General features: G+C 38.4%; 1 protein-coding gene across 5 annotated transcripts in view; it reads left to right on the top strand.

The window, feature by feature from the left end:
• Nucleotides 1–24,714, top strand: part of LOC102690236 (kinesin-like protein KIF14) — a 38,308-nt gene that overhangs the window by 6,170 nt on the left and 7,424 nt on the right. For 2 of the 5 annotated variants that reach the window (XM_069183160.1, XM_069183159.1), the window contains exons 7-24: nucleotides 1,757–1,787; nucleotides 2,764–2,871; nucleotides 3,296–3,412; nucleotides 3,604–3,722; nucleotides 4,150–4,322; nucleotides 4,772–4,919; nucleotides 5,350–5,413; nucleotides 5,988–6,172; nucleotides 7,394–7,520; nucleotides 8,999–9,159; nucleotides 10,447–10,594; nucleotides 14,856–14,948; nucleotides 15,317–15,458; nucleotides 18,526–18,619; nucleotides 19,973–20,108; nucleotides 21,313–21,398; nucleotides 22,440–22,492; nucleotides 24,023–24,226. In XM_069183160.1, coding sequence (XP_069039261.1) covers nucleotides 1,757–1,787; nucleotides 2,764–2,871; nucleotides 3,296–3,412; nucleotides 3,604–3,722; nucleotides 4,150–4,322; nucleotides 4,772–4,919; nucleotides 5,350–5,413; nucleotides 5,988–6,172; nucleotides 7,394–7,520; nucleotides 8,999–9,159; nucleotides 10,447–10,594; nucleotides 14,856–14,948; nucleotides 15,317–15,458; nucleotides 18,526–18,619; nucleotides 19,973–20,108; nucleotides 21,313–21,398; nucleotides 22,440–22,492; nucleotides 24,023–24,226 — 2,189 coding nt within the window. Of the gene's footprint in view, nucleotides 1–1,756; nucleotides 1,788–2,763; nucleotides 2,872–3,295; nucleotides 3,413–3,603; nucleotides 3,723–4,149; nucleotides 4,323–4,771; nucleotides 4,920–5,349; nucleotides 5,414–5,987; nucleotides 6,173–7,393; nucleotides 7,521–8,998; nucleotides 9,160–10,446; nucleotides 10,595–14,855; nucleotides 14,949–15,316; nucleotides 15,459–18,525; nucleotides 18,620–19,972; nucleotides 20,109–21,312; nucleotides 21,399–22,439; nucleotides 22,493–24,022; nucleotides 24,227–24,512; nucleotides 24,692–24,714 lie in introns of those variants that run through there. The other 3 variants (XM_069183163.1, XM_069183162.1, XM_069183161.1) reach the window with 3 other exon arrangements.

The following is a 24,714-nucleotide window of genomic DNA, read 5'->3' as shown; positions in this document are numbered from 1 at the left end:
TTTAAGTTATTCAAAGGGTGTTGCTACCACACAGTTACCCTAGTACTTAAAATGATTGAATGAATGAATATTTCAGTATTAAGAAGTTTTAAGTAGTGTATGGAAGGTATTGAGTAATGTACTTAATTAACCACTGAAATGAATGTCATTTCAAATACATCCTACATGATTACAACATCGCATCCCCAAATATATATCATATATACCACATATGGGTTATATCTAATCTTCCTGCGTTAGTCTTTTACTTTTGGCAATTTTGACAAAATGACAGTTCTCAATCCTATTTGCACACTCAGCTGAGAATTATACAATATATATTAAATGTTAAAGGGGAACTGCAAACCCAATCTATCCCTTTCCCAATCCACTGGTCACATGATGGGAGAGAGCTCACGAGAATTGTGAAGAGATGGGGCCCTTCCTGCTCACTAGTCACTGTTATGACTGATCTAATATCTCATATTGCCTCGTTCTGAATCGCAGAATATGGTGTTGTGCATACCTGGAAATGTTGTTTATTTTGTGATGTCAATTGAGGTTTTTACATGTTACTATGTACACTTTACTTTTATTATGTGTTGAAATGCACTCATCACTGCCGATTCTTTCTAACCCCAAAATATAAAACCAGCTTTGCGGTTTCCCTTTAAATCGTTTTAATTTCTGTGCTTGCCTGAAGGGTGGGATGTCATTGAACAAGGCTATTACCGCAATCAGAAGAGATGTAACAGTAGTAATTTGATTGCTTAGAAGCCGAGCAATAGTGACTTAAATATTCAAGAGGGGAGAGTTTTCAGTGGTGACTTTTCACACAAATTTTAAACACAGGTTTGAACCCTGTGACCAGTGACCAGCTATGCGGACCTTCAGCTCATGTTGTAATAAGGATGGGTTAGGGAGGGGAATCGGAAAAAGATTTGCCTTAACAGGATATGACCACAAATAAAGATATACTGTATAAAGAGCTTAACAATTTTATAACAACATTGGGTCTAATAGTTTGATAGTATTCCTTGACTAAGATCTTTGGATGAATGGAAGGAGGAACTAGACGGGGCAAGCAATATCCTTCATCAGTCATAAATAGTGAGAAATGTCTGTTGGTGATTCCATCCGTATTCATTTGATCTGAATATTTGGCAAATGTAAAAGTGTTAATGGTGTTGCTGAAAGCTCTTGTTTGTCATGATCTACGTGAGGGTTTTTTTGTTGGTTGGTGGTCAATGTGGAAAATTGTCTGTTTCTTTGTATTTTGTAGATGAAAGCGGTGCTCTACTCAAATTAAGATAAGCACAGACCCCCATCATCTTGACTTGCAGCATAACATAAGAAATTTAATTATAATCCTGCAGGCCTCTAGGAGAGAGGAATCCCCACCACCCCCTTCACTCACAGAGACGCACACATTTACATCTCAGTCATAAGTAAATGTTTTAATGCTAATTGTAAACATTCATTTTAATTTAATTTAACAGAACGCACAACAGATGCGGTCCCTTTTTTATGTCTCTCTGTGCCTGATAAACTCATAGCTCAGGATCCCCTGAGCACAATTTCTGATGCAAAGATTTGATTGACACTCAGAAAGTGCTGCAGTTGGTGTTCAGGTACTCTGGGAGCAGAGCCAGCAATCTCTTTGCTGGAGGGCACAATAAATAGATCTCCTCCTTGATTAACAACATTGTAGCAGATGTCTTTTAGTTTTTATTTTCTGTACCTTGAGGTAACTCTGCTTTTTTGGCTGTTCTCACAGGTATGTGGTAAGCTCCTTCGCAGATGTGCAGGTATGTCAGACCCTCTTTCAATCTGTTTTTTTTTGTTTTGCAGAACCTGCTTTCTAAGCCAAACGTCCTTCTCAAGCTTCATTAGTTTTGGAGTGAATCTAGGTCCATGGAGTGGAGCTGAAATTTAATGGCGGTGCTGAACTTCACACAAAAAAATGCAGTGAACGGTCTTCTGTGGAAAGCAAATTATTGATATTTGCTTAGTTACTTGTGGGACTGCACTATGTTTGAGGATATGTGGTGGAGAGTTTGTATACATTTTGGTCGCCATATTGAATAACGGCAGGGTTTTTATTCTGAAAATGGGAATATGAAATGCTTTTTTTACTAGCTGATGTCTCAATTTTCCAATTCTTTTATTTGGTTATTATCTCAGCTGTACGTTTCGATAGTTTGGGTATGTAGGCAGGTAAAAAATACAGTGAAAAGGCTGACAAATGAAGTTTACTGTAAGCTCTGCAGACTGCAGAAAGGTGTTGTGTATTTACAGTACGGTATTTCACTACTCAAGATCTCGGTGTACAGAAATGAGACTTCACTGTTTGTGAAGGTTTTTCCACTTAAGAAATAGGAGTGTTTTCCCTTGTGAATATCCTCTTTGTGTTGTTCTGGCATTAAAACTGGACACTTCAAACTTCAGTGTTGGCATGCACTTTAATTGAACTTCTTTTTTCTCTTTTGTCAAATTTCAGATTGCAACTGGACTGCATCTATTATTAACCCTCTGTTATATGTGAACCACTGCTCAATTGTAGGTGTATAACATGTGCAATTTATAAAAGAGCAGTTTAATATCGAGATTTTGCTGTTAGATCTTTCGTTGGGGACCAGTGATTGAACCTGGACTGACGGTTTATTTGGTGGTTTTCTCTATTGACATTTTTCTTGTTTCTTTATCATTTTTAGAATCTGGGATTGACTCAAGTCTGTGCCCACCTGATCTTGACTGTCTGTATTTGCACGTGTCTGGTTTTAGGTCTGGCTGGAGTTGGGAAACAAACGGCGGGCAACAGCAGCCACCGGTATGAATGACAAGAGCTCCAGGTCCCACTCCGTCTTCACCATGCTAGTGACGCAGACTAAGGTAGAGCTCTGTTGCACCAGCCCTGAATGAGTATCGGGAGATCAGACTTCACAGAAGTCAGCCTTGTGGCTGATTAGCTTTTCAACTTGCTTAAGATGGGTTACGTCTGAAATTCAATATACTGTAGTTTGGTTATCTGTATTTCTAACTTACGACCCAAGCTAATCAAGACAGGTTTTTACTTCTGTGTAGAAATTCCGAATGGTGTTAATGATATCTGTGCATGAGGTTCTGACCTTTGAAGTGATTTTTGGTTTTAAGAGTTTTTGTCCTGTGTCAAAACGGGTCTGAATGGAGCAAAGTAGGAAGAACATGGCTAACACAGGAGATAAATACCACCTGTATGGCTGTCCTGCTCAACGGTGTGTGTATACTGTATACACTTGTGTTGTAAAACCTGAAAACCTGGATTTTTTCCTCTTAGAGAGAGGATGTGGAGGGCGATACCCATGATCACACCACGAGGAGTCGCGTTAATCTGGTGGATCTGGCAGGAAGTGAGCGATCCACATCTGCGCACACCAGTGGCACAAGACTCAAGGTCAGGACTCTCTCCTCCTGGTGTTTCAAGAGAAGTGGGATCTCTCTCAATCAGTCGGTCTCCCACTGAATCCGGCGTGAGAAACAAATGTGATCTGCTTTGGGCGTTTCGAATTATGGAGAGATCACAATTTGGTCTAGTAAGTTTAGTAAGCAATGGAGCCGTGTCACCAACACATTCATCTCATCCAGGAAGGAGCAAGTATTAACACATCCTTGATGACCTTGGGGAAGGTAATCAGTGCTCTTTCTGAAGCCCCGCTGTCCAAGAAGAAGCAATTTATTCCATACAGAGACTCAGTGTTAACCTGGTAGGTATTTTGCTGTCATCTTGCATGGTGTGAAGTAAAAGATGGACCACATCTATGCTGAATGGTTTCCACTGTCCAGACTTTAATGGTTAAAGTGTCACAGTTTCTTTTCACTGTGTTGTAAGCACACTACTTCTAGAGTCGTCTTACACAAGCGTTGAGTTCTTCCATTGAAATTGGCCTTTTAACCGGCAAGTACAGTAAATATTTGAATGAATCCACATTCAGTGATGAAACCTTTCCTCTTATATCAGTATACAGAAGCAAACAGGGTCAGTAAGTACTTTCATTTTTGAAAGTCAAATTGTTTCCTCTACCTTCATCCCAAATTTAAAGATTGTACACGTAGGAGAATCTTAGACTTGTGTCCCTTCAGGACGTGCGTTTCCAGTTACGGCAGGGTTGAGGAAATCGTCTTCTGCCACAGGCTGTTGAAGGAGAGCCTTGGAGGGAACTCCAAGACGGCGATGATCGCAGCACTGAGCCCAGCCGCGCTCAGCGTGGAGGAGACCCTGAGCACTCTGCGCTACGCCACGCAGGCGCGCAAGATCATCAACGTGGCAAGGGTCAATGAGGACACCGGTGCCAGAATCATCAGGGGTGAGGGGCGCGGAGAGCCCTCCAGATGTAGAATAGCAGATTCAACAGGGAATAAGATCAAAACGGTGGGGATTAACAGAAATACATTGGTAGCGTTCACACTTCTGGTCTATTTTTAAGTGGTCTCATGTATTTTTTTTATTTTTTATTTGGGTGCAATTCAATTGTAAAGGCCACATCCTAGGCCGTCAACTATACTTGCACTCCTGCGTACATTTGCAGTAGTGGTAGAACACACTCATGTGCTTTTACGGCTTTATTAAAAAAATACACAGATGCAGTCAGGAAGCCCGACAGAAATGAGTTCTGGTTAGAACTAAGATGTTAATGTTATTTCTTCATTCGGGGGGGTGTTTTGTAACCTAAGGTTAAACACATCTGGTGATGAGAAAATATTAAAGTAACCAGCTTAAAAGCTATTTGTAATTTGGGATGTTGTTTTTTTTCAGAGCTTAAAGCAGAAATTGAGAAGCTGCGAGCTGCTGGCCAGTGTAGACAAGGACTGGATGTACTGAACTATGAAGCTAGCCTTCAGGAGATCCTGGCACTTAAAGAAAAGCTCTTGGAGCAGGAGAGAGAGTTTAAAAAGGCTCAGGAGTAAATACCTTTTTAAATAAGGACTTTAACCTTTTCCAGGTTAAACATACAGTGGCACGGCTCTTTCATATGTTTTTTTTGCAATTGTATTGATGCTTGTTGAGGACATAAAAATAATATTTATTAAACATTAAAAAACATGTACTGTAGACTAAAGAAACAGGAATATCTTCTCATTTTTCCTTGCAAATATCCTCTTTAGGTTATTCTGTAGTCTGGAGACATTAAATGAAATTATCGTGACGAGTGACATAAGTGCTTAGTAAAATGATTTTACCTGGAAGTATAATTCTATACCAGTAATACTAAACAATGACAAATGTATATATTTGAATAGTTAATTGGCTTAATGTGAGGAGATTTCAGACTCTGTTGAGTAGACTTTTATAGTATCTTTTTTCAGTAATTGCAACTAAATGTAATTTTTTAGGGAATGGAAAGAGAAGATAGCTCTGGCTGAGCAGAGCAAAATCAAAGAAGCCCAAGAGCTTAAGGTTGGTTATTAATGAATATGTGTGTTTGAATTTTAAAAAAATAGTAGACAGAAATGCACAGTAGTTTTAGTTTAAATAATCACTACTCATTGTTATAGTGGTTCATCTTCTAGTCAATAACCTTTTCCTGGGCTACAACACATGATTTTTGTGCCAAAGAACGTGTAGAAAACTTGATAAATCCAGTTTGTATACTGAGTTAATGTTCCTTGCTTTTTAATGTGCCAGTACATTATTTGCACATTTAATTAGTAGAGTATGTAGACCTTTCATTCATTTAATCTGGAAAGCCTGTTTTGAGCAGGGAATGGTACATGCAGTAAGTCCTGTACTTGATGATCACTGCTTTTCCTTGGAGGTAAATGTTGCAATTCTGTTGAATATTATGAATATTGCGCTGTAAAGTCATCATCTACAATAGCCTGGTTGCTGTTTTTCCTCTTAACATTTTAATTCCTTCAAAGGACTTGTGCACTGGGCAGTAGAATTGATGTGGGCAGTTTAAAAACATTCTAATCGCTGTTATTCTGTTCTTACCTTTTTGGTCTTTTCCTGTATCTTTCTGGTATTGTAGAAGTCAGGAGTATCTTTTAAGGCGGACCACAGGCTACCCTATCTTGTGAACCTGAATGAGGATCCCCAGCTCTCCGAGATGCTCCTGTACGTAATTAAAGAAGGTCAGACGGAAGTAGGAAGGCCCACCAATGGTTCCACATATGACATCCAGCTGACAGGAGCGCTCATTGCAGAGCATCACTGGCAAGTTCTGTCCATTTTCACTTCGCCAGCTGAGACAGGGAAGGGATATTGAATGTCTTGCTATGATCACTGTCAAACTTAACAGTTTGGACTGTGCTACAAATTTACTAATGGCATGACTAGTGATTGCCATATAATGTACGATAAACCCATCAAGAGTAAAGAGAATGCAGAACGCCATCCTTTTTTTGTTCTCAGAGCAATGGGTGGTGCCATCTACATACCAGAGAAGTAAAAAGAAATGTCTTTATAGCTTTTTAAATCAGTATAAAGGCCTGGGCATTTTGAGACAGTTCCTTCCATTGTGGTACAATAAAATAGTAGAAAGGTGACACAGAAAAATGTGCCGTTCGAACATGGAATACTGTCAAGGTAGATAAAGGATAGATGCTCAGACAAAGAGCATTGGAGAAGCATACAGGGATATGAAAAGAGTTCATTTTGTAGGCTGACTACTTCAATAGCAGTTAATAGATGTAATGGATGTTAAAGAATTTGTTCTAGGCTAGTCCATATATTTTGAAAACATTGCACTAAGAGTTCTGTTGATGGGTGGATGCAGAATGGAAGTATTCTTTCTGCTACAGCATATTGAGTTTGATCCCGTTCTTGGCAGCCAGTCTGTGGAAACTGTTCCCTCAGCCCTCTGTTTGGGTTTTTGTTTTTACTGGGTGCTCTGGTTTCGTCCCCGATTGACTCACTTCATTGGCTTTTTTCCATTGTCTGTTTTGCAATGACCCTGTGTCCAGTTCAGGGAGAGACCTATCAATACCACCCCAAGCTCTATGCTTCTGTGTTTGCTTGCCTCAGCTCTCACCAGAGACAGTGTTTGCTGGAAACGGAAAATGGAAGCAGGTCTTCAGAAGAGTTTTGCTTGCTTGTGCAATTTTCTTCAAATTAGCCGAGAGCCAGAAATATTAATCCGAAATGGAGATTTTAACTGAATAAATCTGAGAGTTGTCTGCCTACAAGGTTCCATGTGAAAATTGCAGCTACAGTAGATGTTCAGTATCTGGCCTTGAAATAAAGGAACTTGGTTACTTATATTCCATATAAGTTTCAGCTTGTTAACAAAGTAGCTGCTGCAATATTATATAATATGTAACTTGTTATTATCCTTCCAAAGCATGGCATTCAAAATTAACTTACGAGTGCTGAATGAAATAAAGATCAATATTTTTGATTCTTCGTGTTTACTTGATATCTATTTTTTACTTGCAGCGTTCTTACAAATAAGCAGGGCATCGTCACTTTGACCCCAGCTGCGGAGGCAAAGACTTACATTAATGGAGCCCTCCGGACCAAGGTGGTCACGCTGCACCATGTACGTCCAGCACTGTTCTTGATGGTGAAAAACTATTTTCTCTATTAAGCCTTTTTAATTGGATTAGTGACCCATGAAGCTTCACTGAAGGAAGGGTCATATCATGTATATTAGGAGAGGATTAAAGAATATGAAGGTGATATTTTCCTTTTCGCATTTCAGTACTGTCTCTCCTAATGATGTTTTAATTCATTAGATTTATATCTAATCTAATTATATCAAGCTTTTGACTCAACTTTTTTTTTCCCATTAACCCTTTCATTTTTTTATGAAGCGGTTTCTGAACCTTGCAAGGAATTTGTTCAGCTCTTTAAGCCTTTTGCTTGTATTATTTCTGAGAAATCATTATACTTTGCGAACTGCGGTTTGAAATCCGCAGTTCTCCGTTTTAAAAATATTTCTGGTGGTTTTTCTTATAAAGCAAATATTTCAAAACTTTGCTGAAGAATCCGTTCTAGTTGGCTTGCTTGTTTTGTTGCTGGATACTGTTTCCAACTTAGACTACTTTTTCCTGAATAAAGGAAATCAGTTCCCACACCCTTGTTTTGTAGTTTGCTTCAAACCCACAGTTATTTCCACTTTATTTGGATTTTCTTGTCTAAGACGAGCTCGCATCTTGTGTTAGCTAATTCAAAAAAGCGGAACATTGCAGGATTGTGACCAAAGCTCAGCACATTATTATAAATGTTATTATTTACGGAAATTATTTTGCTTTTCACTGTCCCTTCCTTGGATTGCTTAAACCATGAAGTTTCTGATCTAGTACTGATGTAATCACCTACTGTAATTCCTTTGCCTTGACGTGTCATTCTCTTACCTGATATTTATAATGCACTTTTTCTTGTAACATGGGTATAATATTGTACACCTGGTCATGCTGAATTTTATTTGTGCATTTCTGGATGCAGTCTGGAGCCTTTTGGATTCACTGTGCTGCTGTTATGTTGTTGATTTATCTCTACTTTTAAAAGCACAGCAGGGCAGTTTCATATAAAACCATTGTTCTCTTCAGACAAGGTGCCAGTGGCTCGTTTTGAACAGTTGTGAGCAATTCTGTCTGACTGAACCATCAGTACAACTGTATCATGAATGTACAAATATATACGCAGTGTGAGTTAGACCAGTATGTGTCCAGGTGTGAATGCCATAAAAAAAAAAACTGTTTTCAGTAAACAGTTGTCACTAACGATTCAAACCAGCACTTTGTGGCATGAGAGCATGGTTTCCACACCATGCATATATATAGCAGATACCTACAGTATGTAACAAAAAGGTCTAGTCAGTTTTGACCTGAATGTGACATAAGCTATATACAGAATACTGCTACCCTATTTTGTGAGATTATTAAAGCAAATGGTTAAGTATCAAATGAACAAATGACAGTGGAAGAGGTGAGAATTAAACTAGAATTAACATTTGTTTAGCGTGGGAAATACTGAAACTTGTAATATTGAGAAATGACAATGAAAAGGTAAATTTCCCTGGTGTGTTTTTTTTTTTAGGGGGACCGTGTGGTCCTTGGTGGAGATCACTATTTTCGCTTCAGCCAGCCCATGGAGGCTCAGAGTGGATACCGTGTGCCTGCAGACCCAGGGGATTGTCAAGAGGGGCTCAAGGATTTTGAATTTGCTAAGAATGAGCTACTTAATGCCCAGAAACAAAGGTCATTTACTCCTTTCTTTAAGCTATTTGAAGATGCATTTTTTTTTAAATAGTGGCATTTTGTTTTGAAAATACTAATCACGAATTCAAAAATGCACCATGAAATTAATATTTGTTATATTTGTTTTGTGTAAATGGTAGTAAATCACACTTAAACATTGTATTTTTGTCCTTTTACAGGCGTTTGCTGAAATAACCTAAAGCTTTACCTAATTTGTAGGTGCAAAAGAATTTCAGCAAGTCTTTGCCACTTGAATTTTAATATTTTATTTGGCGGATTTCTTCAAAGCAATACAGGACGTAGTTAATCTGGAGCTAGTTTAGTTTTGTGTATAATGGATGTAATTGTTAAATAATACAATACTAAGTAGAGTAGTCAAACAAAAAAGGGTCCAGTTCAAGAAGTTATACAGTTATACCAAACAAAGTGGTGTAATGACCAATAGTGGACAGATACACTAAAGTATTACAATATGGTACACTTTGAGAGCAAGCACGCAGTACAAAGAATACAACTTTGTTCTAAAATGATATTCTGTACCAGCCTTTGTGTACAGGGAAGGGCTGGTGAAAAGCAGAGATCTGGTGGAATAACTATTTAACTTGCATAGGTTTAAAATTCTACATCTTGAACTGTATTCAGTATTCACGGCAACAGCAGTGAAGTCTCATCTGAGGTATTGGACTTGTCTGAAATAAGGAATATTTTATCCACTCTACCACTTATAAAAACAATTAAAGCTCTTGAACGACAATTTTTAGCCTACCAAAAATGAAAGACTGAAGATTTCATATTGTCACATCTCAAAACTTTCTCGCATAGAAGATGATAAAGTGCTGAGCACTATGACAGTTATTTTTATACCTTTAGAGAAGGTTTAAGGAAGAAACTGAATACAATCATCCAACCTTGTGAACAGCAAGCTTAAGCATGGATGTTTCCACCGGTTCTTAAATACTGGGCAGTGGCTTAACTGTTATGACAACTGATTTTCCACAAATATCAGCCTTTTGCAGAAGTTTGTTTGAAAACATAAGGCCTGATGTGAGTGCCCTGATACATTTTCTGTCTGTTTCAAATTCTTACTTTAATTTGTTTCATTCTCCATCCATTTTTTTTGGTGTGAGAAAAAGCGCGACCCAGTTTGACTTGAGCCTTGGAAAGTATGTTCCTTTCCAGACCTGATGAGCATTTGAGAGTTAAATGATCCGACCCTGATTTTCGAACCCTCAAATTGGAACGGAGCAACCCTTCTGCTCACGCAAACTCTGCTTCTTTCACCTGAAGGATTGAAGCTGAAATTGAAGAAGCAAGGCAGCAGGCGCAGCTGGACATGATGCAGGAGCTGCAGACAGCCAGAGAGCTGGCCCAGCAGGAATTGTCAGCCCAGAGGCTTCTGTATGAGAACCACATCCGAGAGCTACAGAGAGAGATGGTTAGTGTCTGTCATCTATCATATCCCTGTGGCTTAAATGTTCTTTGTTTGCTGAATACTGGACCCAAAAATCCAAATACTTAATAATAATAATTGCTTACACTTATATAGCGCTTTTCTGGACACTCCACTCAAAGCGCTTTACAGGTAATGGAGACTCCCCTCCACCACCGGTGTGCAGCCCCACCTGGGTGATGCGACGGCAGCCATAGTGCGCCAGAACGCCATCACACATCAGCTATCAGTGGGGAGGAGAGCAGAGTAATGTAGGCAGTTCATAGATGGGGATTATTAGGAGGCCATGAGTGGTGAGGGCCAATGGGAAATTTGGCCAGGACGCCGGGGTTACACCTCTACTCTTTTCGAGAAAAGGAACATGCTTTGGTTCCTGAAATTGATATTTCATTTCATTAGAGCCTTTTCATGTTCAGTTCCATCTCAAAGTGCTTTACAGAAAGAAATTACACAGTGGATAAGTATGTATCATTATATAAAATGCGAATTGATTTTAAATATTAATAGTTTGAGTCAGATGATTTTTTACTTCTACTTTTTAAGATTTTTCTAAATTGATGTCTTAAAACATTTGAGCCACGGATAAAACAAATCCTTTGTTTTACTTTTGGCATGAACCAGTTCCTTGCTTCAACTAGATTCGTTTTTAAACCGTTTCCATCTCTTTTGTACTGATTCCAAGTCTGTCATATCTTTTTTACATAAGATGTATTTCATTCTTTAATAATTCCTCAACTCCTTCCTGTCTTGAAATTGTAATTATTTTGAACTATGCTTGTACAGAATAAAAGAGAGTTAAAAGTGTTTGGTTTTTAAGCAAAGTATACTGATGATCACATTTCTGCGGCTGTTCTCTCATCCTCCGTCTTCCTGAATCTGTTTGTTTTTAAAAAGTAGATCAATACACTTCTAGGAGGTGCTCAGACAAACAAGAAAGGAGTCATCAGCTTTCTACACTGTATTATTCTTGTATTATTATTCAATGCTTATATGTGAATTTCACTGAAAAATCAAAGTAAAAGTAACCACTGATTAAGTTTACTGTAGCCTAGTCAGACCCATAAACATAGTTTCTCAGGCCTCTGATTAATCTAGGCTACGTTCCTGTGTGCCTGAATGTTCTTTTTCATTGCATAGTGATAAAAGTGCCTTTCTTCAGTCTTTCCCCTTTCTCCAGCACACTGTATATCCACCAGTGTTGTTTTTACTCCTGCTCTCTGTTACCCATGTTTCTGTGATGCCAGTTTCATCATACTCGCCCACTTATGTGGTAACTTCCTCCTCTTGCATTTTATTCCCAATAGTCCTGGCTTTTAGGTGTAAGTGCTTAATGACTTGATTCTTTTTTCCCTTAGATTGTAAGTGTCACCCATCTTATATACGGTACCGTATTTTTTTCTTTTTTCCTTGTGGTACATTTCATTAAATGTCTTAATGGGACAATCTTTTCTAAATTTTTTTTAGAAATCTTATTCCCATCTACCACTCTCAAACAATGACTTACTTCAGGGTTTGCTTTTCTAAAACGAACCACATTTGAATAATATTACTTTCATTTATCCTACATTTCTTGCCAGATGGTGAATTGATCTAATTGCAAGAACCTATAATTTAGAAGGTCTTTTGATGGCACTTAGCATGTATTTAACATTTACATACTTGTCAAAACAATCTACTTTGATTGATTTTCAAAGACGACAAGTACAGTATATAAGATTTATAGATTGAAATTCACCATATACTATATTTCTCAGGAAATACTTAGGAAAAATTGAACTTGTAAATATGTGGTCCTCCTGAGGCACCAACACATAAATTCTGTTTGCCTGTTAAATCAAAGAAACAAAATTAATAAAAAAAAAATACAGTTCTGATTTAATCCTAAGATTTAGGATTCTTATACCATTTTATACATTTTCCCTACAGGAGGAATCTTGTGTAATTCTTGCTAGAGGAAGATTTACATAATACTAATGAACCTTGTTTTTTCTGGATTATTATTTTATTATTTTTTTTTGTTTTGCTCTGTTCAGTGCTATTCCTATCACAATACAGTTTGGAATTGTTTGAATTCCTGCACATTGGTGGTGGTGGAGGGGATCCCCATTACCTGTAAAGCGCTTTGAGTGGCGTGTCCAGAAAACCGCTATATACAGTAAGTGTAAGCAATTATTATTATTATTATCCAGTTTGTACCTCATTCTGTTGTATGAGGTTTCCATATATGTTCCTATTACATTATATAAATACTCAGAATGGCACTCCTTTAGTGCTTTGTTTCGATATAAGTGTCATTCTAAAGCCTTTTCTCAATAGTACTTTGTTCTTTTAGAGTTTTAATTGAATATGTTCAGTGTTCCTTTTGTCACAATACAGCACAGTATCTGAAAATGTGAAACTTCAGACTGTCAATAAAATCTAGGTATAGTGTAATTCACAAAAATAGATTTAATTAGTACTAAGTTGTGCTTTCTATTGAGTTATAACTATCTTACAGACAAGATAAAAAAACATCTGGAAAAAATAATAAATTAAAAGTACGTTAATGCCACTTCCAAAAACAAAAACATTTTCTGGTTTCAGCCAGAAAAATCTGTCAAAGGTGTGTGCTTTCCATTTAAGCTTTGCATGTCAATCAACATAAATTGGGGTGGGCTGACTAATTAGTTGTTAGAAATCAGCACTGTCTCATGTTAACTCGGTGATTAATTATGCACATTCCTGGCCAAATCATCACGACGCAGCATTTCAGTTTTGCAACACACTACCTTGGTTGTATTAAATGCCATAATGAAGCTCTGGGAAGGGCAGAAGGATTTCTGGAGTCTGAAAATAATTGGTAGTTCAGATTTAATAGATACGTTTCAACAAAGAAATTCTGCCACACTTTCCCAAACTATTTCTTGAAGTAAGTCAAATATAGACAATTAGTTGCAGAGATATAAAGGTGAAAAGAATAAAAACTACTTGTCATTTTCTGTATACCTCCATTATATTGAGCATCTGATATATTCTTTGTTAGAAAAAAAGTATTGTCTAACAGATAAAATAGTAAAATAATACTATAAAACTAATACTATAATAATACTTCATAAAAGTAAGATTTATTAATGTGCAAAATGGTGTCAGTACCCAAGACATATTGCGTAAGTGTGCCTTTTTGTGTAACTCAGTCTCATCCAGAGTGACTTCTCCTCCATGTTATGGTGGCAGTTATTTTGTGAAGAGTTTTAAGAAAAGAGAGGGTTGAATATTGTCTAATTTATCGCCCCAAAGAGCTGGGAAATCATAACATTTCTCAAAAGATGTATATTTTGCAACATACAATGCTATATTAAAACAAAACTTAGAACTATTTCTAATGTTTTACTTTCTCTTGGGGTTTACGTGGCTGTGTTGTCATTAAGGAGCTGCTGTGTAACCAGATATATTCAAGTATTCCCTGTTTTTATCACAACCCATTGCATCTTAAATCATGCAAAATAATACTGATGTAAATACGGCTTGTGCTACTAATGACCATCACTGTGTTGTTGCTATCGCTGTTCTAATGGTATTATCAAAGTGAGAGTTAATAGAAATGGTTAGTATACAGCATGTTCAGAATGCATTTGATATAGGATTTTTGAAATTCATTAAAGATACTGCAGTTTCTGTTTTTTAGTTCTTCACGTTAAATGTTTTTTCCTGTAGCCTGAAAACCAGGTTTTTGATAAATTAGTCATCTCATAAAAATACAAAATCATCATCTACAGTCAAACCTTCGAATTTCTTCTAATTGAAGTACAATTTGTGAGAGGCTGTGACTGATTTTGTAATTGATTTCAAGCGTATTCATCTCTTGAATAGGTTCTCCTTCATCTTGTCCGTTTCTTGTCAAGTGAAAAGCGATTAGCAGGAAAACTGAACATACTGCAGCTAGTGTGTGTTAATGTACAATGAACCACTCTAGGATCCGCGTGCTGATTTTCAGATATCTTTTCTTTTAAACAAATGTATTCATAGTGTGAATAATTGCCTGTTTGCAAGAATACAAATACAAAAAAATAAGTGTTCTAGACAAACCATGGGAAAACAATGTGACTAAGGAAAAAATGTTACAAATCAATTAATTCTACTGCTAATGAATGCTTTATCATCCACTCAGTTTAAAAATGGACTCTGCTGTTGATAGGCAGCTGTAAATGTGAAGAGCTGTCCCCCAGGTTACACGTCTTACATTCTGGTTTCCAATCCCCATATCCAGGAAGAAGATCTAAATATGAAGCAGGAAATTCTGATGAAGGAGGTAGAGAAGAAAAGAAAGTCTCTGACACTCGTAACTGGTCCTTCCACACAGGTATTTTATTTGCTCTTAACACCGTAAAGACTTTAGTGCTTTGTAAAAACAATTTAAATCTATAGTTAACGGAAAAAGAAATCCTTAACCTTGAAATGGGAAGATCTGACTTGCCTGTTTCCAATTTGTCCGTAACTCTTTATGACCCTGGGTCTTACCGTTTTGCCAGACAGGCACCTTCCAAGTCTGTAGAAGCGCTTTAGAGGTAAAAGGGTATCAGTCCTACCACCACTGGAGTGGTGCCCAGTGGCCATCACCATTTTGGAGCATTCCCTGCCTGTAGATCGTGGAATTGCTTTGCAAGTGAAACTGCTGGCAAGCGAGAGCCCGACCCCCGTGAATTCTTCTGGTTGGTTGGCGTCTGGCAGGAGCTTGAAGAGTGCGGGCTGAGACACCACAAGCTGATGGAGGCCCTGGAGCAGGAGAAGGAGAAGCTGGCGCAGGAGGTGGCTCGCGTGCAGCAGGCCCGCGTCTCCAGAGAGGAGGAGCGGAGGAGAGCACGCGCACAGGGTAGGATGTTCATCAGACACCTGATCACGCCGAGGAGTGGACCGGCTGGCACCTGGATGGTACAGTATCCACAGTATGGATAGTACTGGATGGTACAGTATGGCACAGGATGACTCTCTGTGGTCATTAATAAAAACCCCGGCGTCCTGGCCAAATTTCCCATCGGCCTTTATCAATCATGGCCTCCTAACAATCCCCCTTTATGAACTGGCTTCATTACTCTGCTCTCCCCCCCACTGAGAGCTGGTGTGTGGTGAGCGTTCTGGCGCACTATGGCTGCCGTCGCATCATCCAGGTGGGGCTGCACACTGGTGGTGGTTGAGGGGATCCCCATTACCTGTAAAGCGCTTTGAGTGGAGTGTCCATTGTAGAGCGCTATATAAGTGTAAGCAATTATTATTATTATTATTATTATTATTATTATTATTGCAGTACCTGCTGAGCTAGTCGCCTGGGAGAAGCGGCAGGTCCCACCCGGCCCGGTCCGATCATACAACCTCGGCACCGCCGATGTGTTTGCAATCAGACCATTGAACGGGCCGTCTTCATAGGGAGCCTCAGGGAGTGGAGCGGTGGCTCTGTGGCTCAGGATCTGCGCCGGTGGCTGGAAGGTTGCCGGTTCAAATCCCATGGCTTGCAGAGGAATCCTACTCCGTTGGGCCCCTGAGCAAGGCCCTGAACCCCAACTGCTCCAGGGGTGCCGTATAAATGGCTGACCCTGCGCTCTGACCCCCAGCTTCTCTCCCCGTCTGTGTGTCTCACGGAGAGCAAGCTGGGGTCTGCGAAAAGACAAATTCCTAATGCAAGAAATTGTATATGGCCAATAAAGTGATCTTATCTTATTTGTTGGGTCAGAACCTTATGATGAAACCAGGGCGCAGAGGAAGCACAACATCTCCCCCCTTGTTAAGAACATGTTTTTTTTTGGGTCGTTCTCCAGTTGCTTCCTAATCTTCCACAGACATTCTGTGCTTGTGTGTGCACCTGTGCTGCTATAGACTGGTGTCCCATCCGGAATGTGGTCTTATACCCAGGTTACCTGGGTAGGTTAACTGATGCCTCTTACTTAACCCCGTTTGTACTTTACATGCTGTGTATGGTTGTGCTTTCTGATAGTGCCCTGCCTTGTGCCCTGATCGCTCAACCATTGCTGTGGCCCTTAGCAGGACTTATTGGCTTTCAGATAATGGATGGTTGTATGTTTCAGTAGTTAAAGGGCATTTTAAAATCAAGACCTTATTCTATAGGTATTGTTCTGGTTTCACTTACTGGTATAATAAAGGTCCTACCTTTTATGTTGTGACTAAAAGATAAAATTGTTGATTTCACAGTTTTTTTTACACAAGCATTATTGATCAAAACCTGTCTTACAACTCATCTGCATCCAGCCATTTCTTTAAAGGGCTCCTGCTTACTTTACTGTTTCTACCTCCACTCCTTTTTGTGGAGGAGTATTTCAAATACAGGTTTTACAGTTTTCTTTGCGGTAGGTGAATTTGATCATCCATTTTTGCACCAAAAACAGAGTCTCATTAGATTTTTTTTTGATTTAGCAATAGACCATACCTGTTTTGTCTGCAGCAGCATGGGTAAACCACAAGATGTCACTATCTATAAAGAAGAAGTTGTGCTGTATCCAGAATTTTTGTATGAGCCAAAAAGCAGTAGCATCTGATTACCCACTGATTTACTAAAAGGAAGCATAAGGAAGCCAGAAGGGAACTTACAGGTTCCACAACTGTTGTAAGTTGTAAGGCTACAGCATCACCTGCCTCATCACAATATTGCCCCAAAAGCAGCAGCAGAAGAGCATAAAGGAAAGGAAATTCATGTACTAATGTGCGTTCGTCAGGACCAGCATGGACAGGATTAAAATTGGACACGAGACTTTGTTGCACATCTGCAAGATAATGTAATGCAAGAAACTGTTCTTCTTTTTGCAGGTTAAAATTGTTTTTGTACTGAAAAGACAGTATTTCCTCATGTGCTACCTTTTCGTTCCCTGTCAATTATGCAAAGGCCTCATCAGAACAAAGGCAACACGTTTTAACAATGAAGGTTGTTCAGCACAATATGCTCAGCTCCTATTTTCAGAAGGTACTTCTCAGACAATCCTAGCAAATCAGAACAGTAAATCATCAAACGATCCAATTAAGTTTCCTTTGCAGAGTGTTTTTGCTTGCTTGTAGATGAACCTATGTTTTGACGCATTTCTTAGTGCCTTATGCGTGCTTGGTCTGGGAAGAAATTTGCACACCTTTTTACACACATTTTGGAAGTATCGATAGGTGTCGGTCATTGAAGGCTTTGAGTGTTCCAGCTGATACACTCAATCCTTATTGCTTGGCGTTTCTGTTTTAGCCAATTTAATTCTAGAGATCTTCTAGTAGAAACTCAGAGTTGGGTGCCTGGGTTACTCTGTATTTAGAAACAAAAAATGAATACATTTTGTTTCACATAAAGAAGGCAGATCTGACATTTGTATCATAGGCAAACTGTTGTCCGTCCAAGACTCGAAATACACTCTGGATACTGGAGACGACGTTGATTGTTCATGCGAGGATATGAAAGATAAAGGTTTTATTTTATAAATACAATTGAAGTGACTTAAGGAAGAAAAGGTTTTTGGAAAGTGGTTGAGGTTTATTTGAAGTTGAAACAGTGCTGGAAAATCCCTTGGATATTAGATAAAATCTCTTCCTGTTTGGAGAATATTCTGCTAATTTTCTAACTTTGTGCCTCATTACACTTTGACTGGAATTTATCTTTTTGTTTTATTTTATTTCAGGTAGTCTTATTTTCTGCAAATTGTTCCTAATTGCGCCTGAGTGTTTTTTAACGGTATTGGCAATCGTTTTGTTACTCGGTATCTCCCAGTTCACACTCCTCATTTGTTCTGATTTTTTTTATTTTCACAGTTTGCTATGGTTTCATTATAACTACCATGTGTCAGAAGGACAGGGGTTAGGGCAAATCTGTTCTTCTTAAAACCTGTGCTTGTTCTTGAAGAGACCAGATGCTCTGTGTGTTGTTTTGAATGACTCACTTTACTTCCCTTTTGATCCAGGCCAGTCCAGATGGGGATCTCTCAGGCTGTCTGTGCTGTTACAGGAAGCCAACACAATCAGCAAGGCTCTCAACAAGCAAACCATATTCACAAGGTATTTCAGCTCTTGCATCCCAGTGTGGCAACCACCTTTTATTTCATGTGCCTCGGCATCTAATATAGATGTGTTGCCTTTTTGAGGCACTGCTATTTGAAATGTTGAATCTAAAAAATATATATTTTTTAATTGAAATAGAATGCATGTGAACATTTGCAGCTTCTTCTATTACTCCTATTCAGTGCCTGTAAACGGGGACTCTGAAATGCCTGTTAAAGGCAAAACATTATCAATGTACTGTTTGCTTCTGTGTTTGTTGTGTTCATCGCCAGTTATTTGCAATCGTCTCTACTGGTTTGACCCATAGAAACAGAACTTTCTTGTTGGCTCAAGGACTAGGAGATGTATTTATAGGTAGCCCCAGTCTGCACTAAAGTCTCTCTTGTGTATCCTTGTCATCATACTTCTGCTCCACTTGTTGACTTGAATGACTGAAGTCTCTCACCATGACATCAGCATTGCATATTCTCTTCTGTCAGGCCTGTCAAGGACAGAGCAGTATATATTGGTGGATAAAGCTCTTCCATTCTGTATGCTGCCATCTCGGATGTTCTCTGGCAATTTCATCTCTTGACTATTAACACTGCGCCCGAATGGCCTCTGTAGAAGCATGTCATTTTCATGTACATTGTGAGCTGCACTCTTTTGGCTGATGTGCTGGTTATTTCTTCTTGAATTTTGTATTTGCCCTCCAGTCAGTTTAGTCTGAAAATGATTAAGTAGGTAAATGGATGTGACTGTCGTAGGATGGTCTGGTGAACCTTTGTTTCAAGATGAGGATTGCTCCTCACCCATGTTTTATAGTTTCTCTGTACTAGTCTGCTGCTTGTTAAAGCAGAACATATTTCTCCACAAATTTCTTTCACAGACAGGGATCCTTCAGTCATTCGACAAGGTGCAGGATATGAGTGTAGCTTTTCTTACACTAATTAAAATCATGTATTTTTGAAGGGCTGGGTCTATAGATTCTTAATCACCACTTTTTGGCAATTTTAAAGTTTTTTTTTTGTCAGGAAACATCGAAAGGTACAGTATGTTCATTTCTGTTTCAGCGGTTAATTGGAATGATTTGTATTACAAGCTAAAGCCTTGACTTGCCAATCAAGCTGCTCAAATGAATCTGAGGAATAATTAAGTAATCTAAACATCAACTATTGTTTAACTATAATAAGCGACAATTGGCCATATAATCGATGCTTTGCTAGACAAACCTTAATTAGACCATATTGAGTTCCGAAAGGCAGAGGTAAGAATCCTCAGCTTCATAAACTCTGTCTTTCAAACCACACACTTTAAAAATGATATTTGAAATATCTTCATAACGATCAGCCATGTGTGCTGTGTTTGTAGGTGTGAAACCGTGGCACATGGTGACGAAGTGCCGTCTGTGAACGTCCGTGTCACTAACTCAAGACTGGGGATTTCAACTGTGTGGAATCTGCAGAAGTTTGAAGCCAGACTGGTGTCTATGAGGGAGCTCTATCAGGTTCTTCAAACATAGTTTTTCCATCTACTCTTCATGCTATCTGTTAAACCATCTTTCGCTTATCTTGAATATCTTCATCTCAACTGAAATGCGTTCTTTGTTCTTAATGTATTGGTGAAAGTGAGAAACCTTTTTTCTTCAGTACTTCCAGTTGCTTACACTCGGTCTGATATGGCATCTTTACTATGTGAAATGGAGTATCTGGATTTTAAACATGACATTACTGTAGCATAGTTAGACGTTTTTAAAGGTTTGAAAACCTCTCAAACATTTCCTCTATTTTATCTGAAACAATAACTACTGGGTTATTGTCACAACTGCAATTAATTAAACCATCACATGTATGTTTATTCAGTTACATGTATGTATTTGTGATCTAAACCTCCTGCACTGTACATTGATCTGCTGCTAAGAACATACAGTATGGCATTTAAAGTCAAAAGTCAAAACAAACCAATGTTTTCGTCAAACTTGTCCTCCTTTAAGCTTAACTTCACAACCAAAGTAAATACGATACTCCTGCAATCTCCATGAAATGATTGCTTTGTGTATTTCACAACATACAGCTAAGGGAAGACAACTCTTCACCTTTGAATGAATCATATAGAATCCTGTATGTTTTGTGGATGAATGTAGGCACTCAACAGACTGACCTATTCACCATCCCACAAAAATATAAAAAACGTAATTTATGTTTACTGACCCCGACATTTATATTGTCAAATCCTGTGTCATTTCCTAGTTTTTGTCTGATAGAGGAAGGCTTTACTACAAGATGTGCTTGCACTAAGGTGGTGTGCCGGTATGCTGTAACCTATTCTGTGTGTATAGAGAAGGGAGCTGTCACTCAGTGGAATAGCATAAGCCCAGACAATAACCTCTACTGGCACTTCGCTCAGCTACATCTAGACTGATAGGTAGGTGGTTCTAGCAAGGCAGACAACAGTGTATAACAATAGAATCTGGGCTGATTATTAACTAAGGAAGGGTTAAGCCTTTGTGTTTGGAACTCTGTGTTGGAACTCCAATTACTTATATGGGTAAACCAGCGTTTCCAGGAAACAGAGGTAAGCATTGGATACTTGAGAGGAAGAGGAAGGAATTCCTTTAACAACATTAAGAAACAGTAGTGGCAAACCTGAACTGGTCTAAACCGATCCAGTATCAGTTCCAGAGTTACTCCCGAAATATTTTCTTTCTTAAGGGAAATTATGAAGGAAGTGAAGATGCGCTTTTCTGCGATCCCTCCGATACCTGGGATACAGAGGTTCGAACACAGTCTCCAAAAAGGTACTTGGTACAAGACCGAAGAAATTATTTTAAAACATCCTGTATTTAACAGTTCCAGATATACACATCAAAGGACTAAGAACTGAATCATCATGAATTCAAGCCAATTCATTTTCTTCAATACAGAATTCAAAAAGCACTTAAATTTCACTTACTGTTTAAATAAAATCATTTAGGCAAGATTGGGCACATTCTTATTAGTGCCATAAAGGGCTTAGAAGAAAAAATATTGTCACAACCTAAATGCCTCACTGGTCTTTGTCTTCACTGTTTATAGTGATGCATTTGAGTTGGTCCCTGTGGAGACAATATAGCTGTCACCACCGACAGACATGAAGCTAATTGATGGAAGAGAGACCAGGCTCTGTCTTTGAACTGTGGAGGTCATAAACTGAATCTGCAGAGGCTAGATTAGACTGGACAAATATGGCTTGAATTGGAGAGATCTCGGGAATGTTTGTTCGTAAGCCAGCATTCTCCGTTTTTAAAATACAGATTTATAGGCCTGCTTTTCTTTCCTTTTTTCCATTAGTTCTTTTTAACTGCCTGGAAAAAAAAACAGCTCTTGAACACAAACCTTTTCTGTCTTCCAAACCAGAGCGTGCTATGCTCTGGAGTTGCGGGAATTGTTTTTTATCCATTCTGTAGTGTTTTAAATCATCTGTAGAACAAAACTTTAGCCTTTAATTTGAATTCTTAAGTTCCTTTCAGTATAACATTGAATTTTAGGAAAGTCTTGGAGCTCTTTTCAGATGTTAGTCTTGGGAAACAGGACAAATTCAATGTGTGTAATATTACGAATATTAAAATTAATTTAATCTGTTTGTAATTCATCATATTCCATTTATTTAAACATTATTTTTGGCCCATTTTAATAAAGTACCATATTCTTTTTAAAATCGTTTTAAAACACCTTAAATATAATGCTGGAGTGGAAATAATATATTCCTAAACATTTGATTTTTTTTTAGGTACTGTAGGTCATGCAATACTGCTAATGCCTTTAGAAGAACTAACACTGTTTTCTCTTCTGTTTCTAAGCAGGCGGAGGAGTTCTTTAGGAAAGCAGCTATCTGAAGAGCTAATGGCAAAAGGTATTTGTATCTAAGGTTGTTAACTCTGCCATGGCCATTCTGTGCTGGGCTGGGGACGCAGACTATAAATACAGTATAAAGTCATTAGTGTTAGTAGTCATTTGTACTAAATCTGTGATTTAAAGTAATCTATACAGTGCTTGCTGAGCCCAGTCCTTCTATGATATATTTATATTTACTTTTATCCAGAGTAAATTTCATTTGGACCCATTAATACAGCTGGCTATTATACTTGAACAATTTGGGTGAAGTGTCTTGCTCAAGGCACAGCAGTGCATCAGTACTCTTAGTTTAGGTGATATTTTAAAACTGTATTCTTAATAGGTTATGGGATTTTGGTGCCAATAGGCAGATTCTGTCTGTTTTTCAGTTCAGTGGTTCAAGGTGCAATGCAGTATGGAATAACGAGCTGGTATACCAGTCTTGCTCTGCAACTAAAAGTCGAGACGTCCAGGATCTTGAGGATGTGTTCCAAGTTGGTGGGGTGGCTACTTGAGCAGAGCTTTCTAATGTCTTACATTAAGAGTATGTGGAGACTAGCTACTAGTATCTCCTCTGATCCCTTGCATGTTCTACATGAAGAGCAGCAGATGATGCCTTCAAACAGATGTTTTAAAGATCCTCAATGCAGGCATAACAAAATGAGGAATTCATTTATTCCACATTCAATCAAAGTCCTCCACAAACAGGTTCTCCTTAAAGGAGTGTTGGGTCATGTTAAATAGTACAGGGGTATTGTGCAGTTATTTACTGTAGGTGCTTAGGGAGATGGTGGGGGAACTCTGGTATCATACATAATGATTAAGTATGAGCAGATGTCTTTTATGCAATATTATAGTTATTTTTAACATAATATTCAGTTGTACTATGTGGGTTTTTGGGTGTGGGTTGCACGTCACTCTCTGTGTAACATAGCTGCTTGGATGCAAAACCGATTTCTGAGAAATCGGACAAAATGTTATATCGAAATAGGTTTGAGTTGTGTGAATGCTCATCCCTGAAATATAGACATCTATGGATGCACTCCATCTTCATCCTGTCTTTATAACCTGCTTTTGTTAATCCTAGGTTACTACAGCGCAGAAGCAAAAAACATGCAAGGAAGTCAGAAGTTCTTAGAGCAACATACAAAGCTGTAAATTTAACATAATTCCAAGACATATTTAATTATTAATCTAGGGTGGCCAGTAGGGGTAAATCTCTTTCGATGATTAGTTATTTTTAATATAAATAATAATGTACAGAAAATGTCTTGAAGATGTGTTTCATTTTTTGGTATGTGACTGTATTATCCATTACATTTATGTCCCTAATGTAATTTTGTCAAATGGTAAAAGCAGACAAAACCCTTTTCTAAAAAGCAAAATGCTGCAGCTGTATCGGTCCTGACCCTCAACTTTGCAACAATATTTCACCACAAAGTCTAAACTGTTGCATTTAAAGCCGTGCTATACATTTTTTTGCATTAAATAATCTTGACATGGATAAACATTGGCATATTACTGTGTAAAAAATCAATCAATCCCTTAGTCTTTCAGGACGGGCCTGTGGTATTTGCTGGATCTGTGACGGCGTGCAAGCAGCTGATCAGCTGCGCTATGGAGAGTCTGCAGAAGGACTGGGAGGTCAGCACCTTGGCTGACAAGGTCCTGTCGGACCTGCAGGCTATACTGGAATCCATCGAGGTCATTGCGAAATCATGCGACCACGTTCATAATAAATTGTCTGGAACAGGTAAGTGTCAAACGGTGAAGATGTTTGGCTTTTTCTTCATGGAAACGTAGGGCTTTCACTGATACTTCTGCTTTTGCTGATACTCCAATATAACCAGTTTGCTTAACCGGAAAGATTTTGTGTTTAAGAACTGGTTGAGGTTTCTGCATTTTTGTGAAACTGTCTTTATTCAAAATCAGGGACCCAGACCCTGTACCTGGGACCCTAGTTACTTTTTTTTGGGGGGGTCAGGATAACTCTGATCAGTCAATCTAATAATTGACTTAAGCTTTTCATACAATTTTAGATGTCAACACAAAATTCTACGATGTTTTCTGTGTCACTGGAAATCGTCTAGATCAATCAACCTGAAAAAAATCAATTTAGATCATTGGAACTTAGCTATAAGACAGAGAGAACAGGAGATAGTGAGGGTTTCAATGCACATTATGAAAGGTAGGCCCCTTTTCCTCTTTCCTCTTTCTTTTACCATTGTTTTAAAAATCCAG

The sequence above is a fragment of the Lepisosteus oculatus genome, chromosome 24, assembly GCF_040954835.1.
Source record: "Lepisosteus oculatus isolate fLepOcu1 chromosome 24, fLepOcu1.hap2, whole genome shotgun sequence".
In the NCBI taxonomy this organism is placed as follows: domain Eukaryota; kingdom Metazoa; phylum Chordata; class Actinopteri; order Semionotiformes; family Lepisosteidae; genus Lepisosteus; species Lepisosteus oculatus.
The sequence above is the reverse complement of the archived record's forward strand: the minus strand, read 5'-3'. Positions and strand labels throughout refer to the sequence as shown.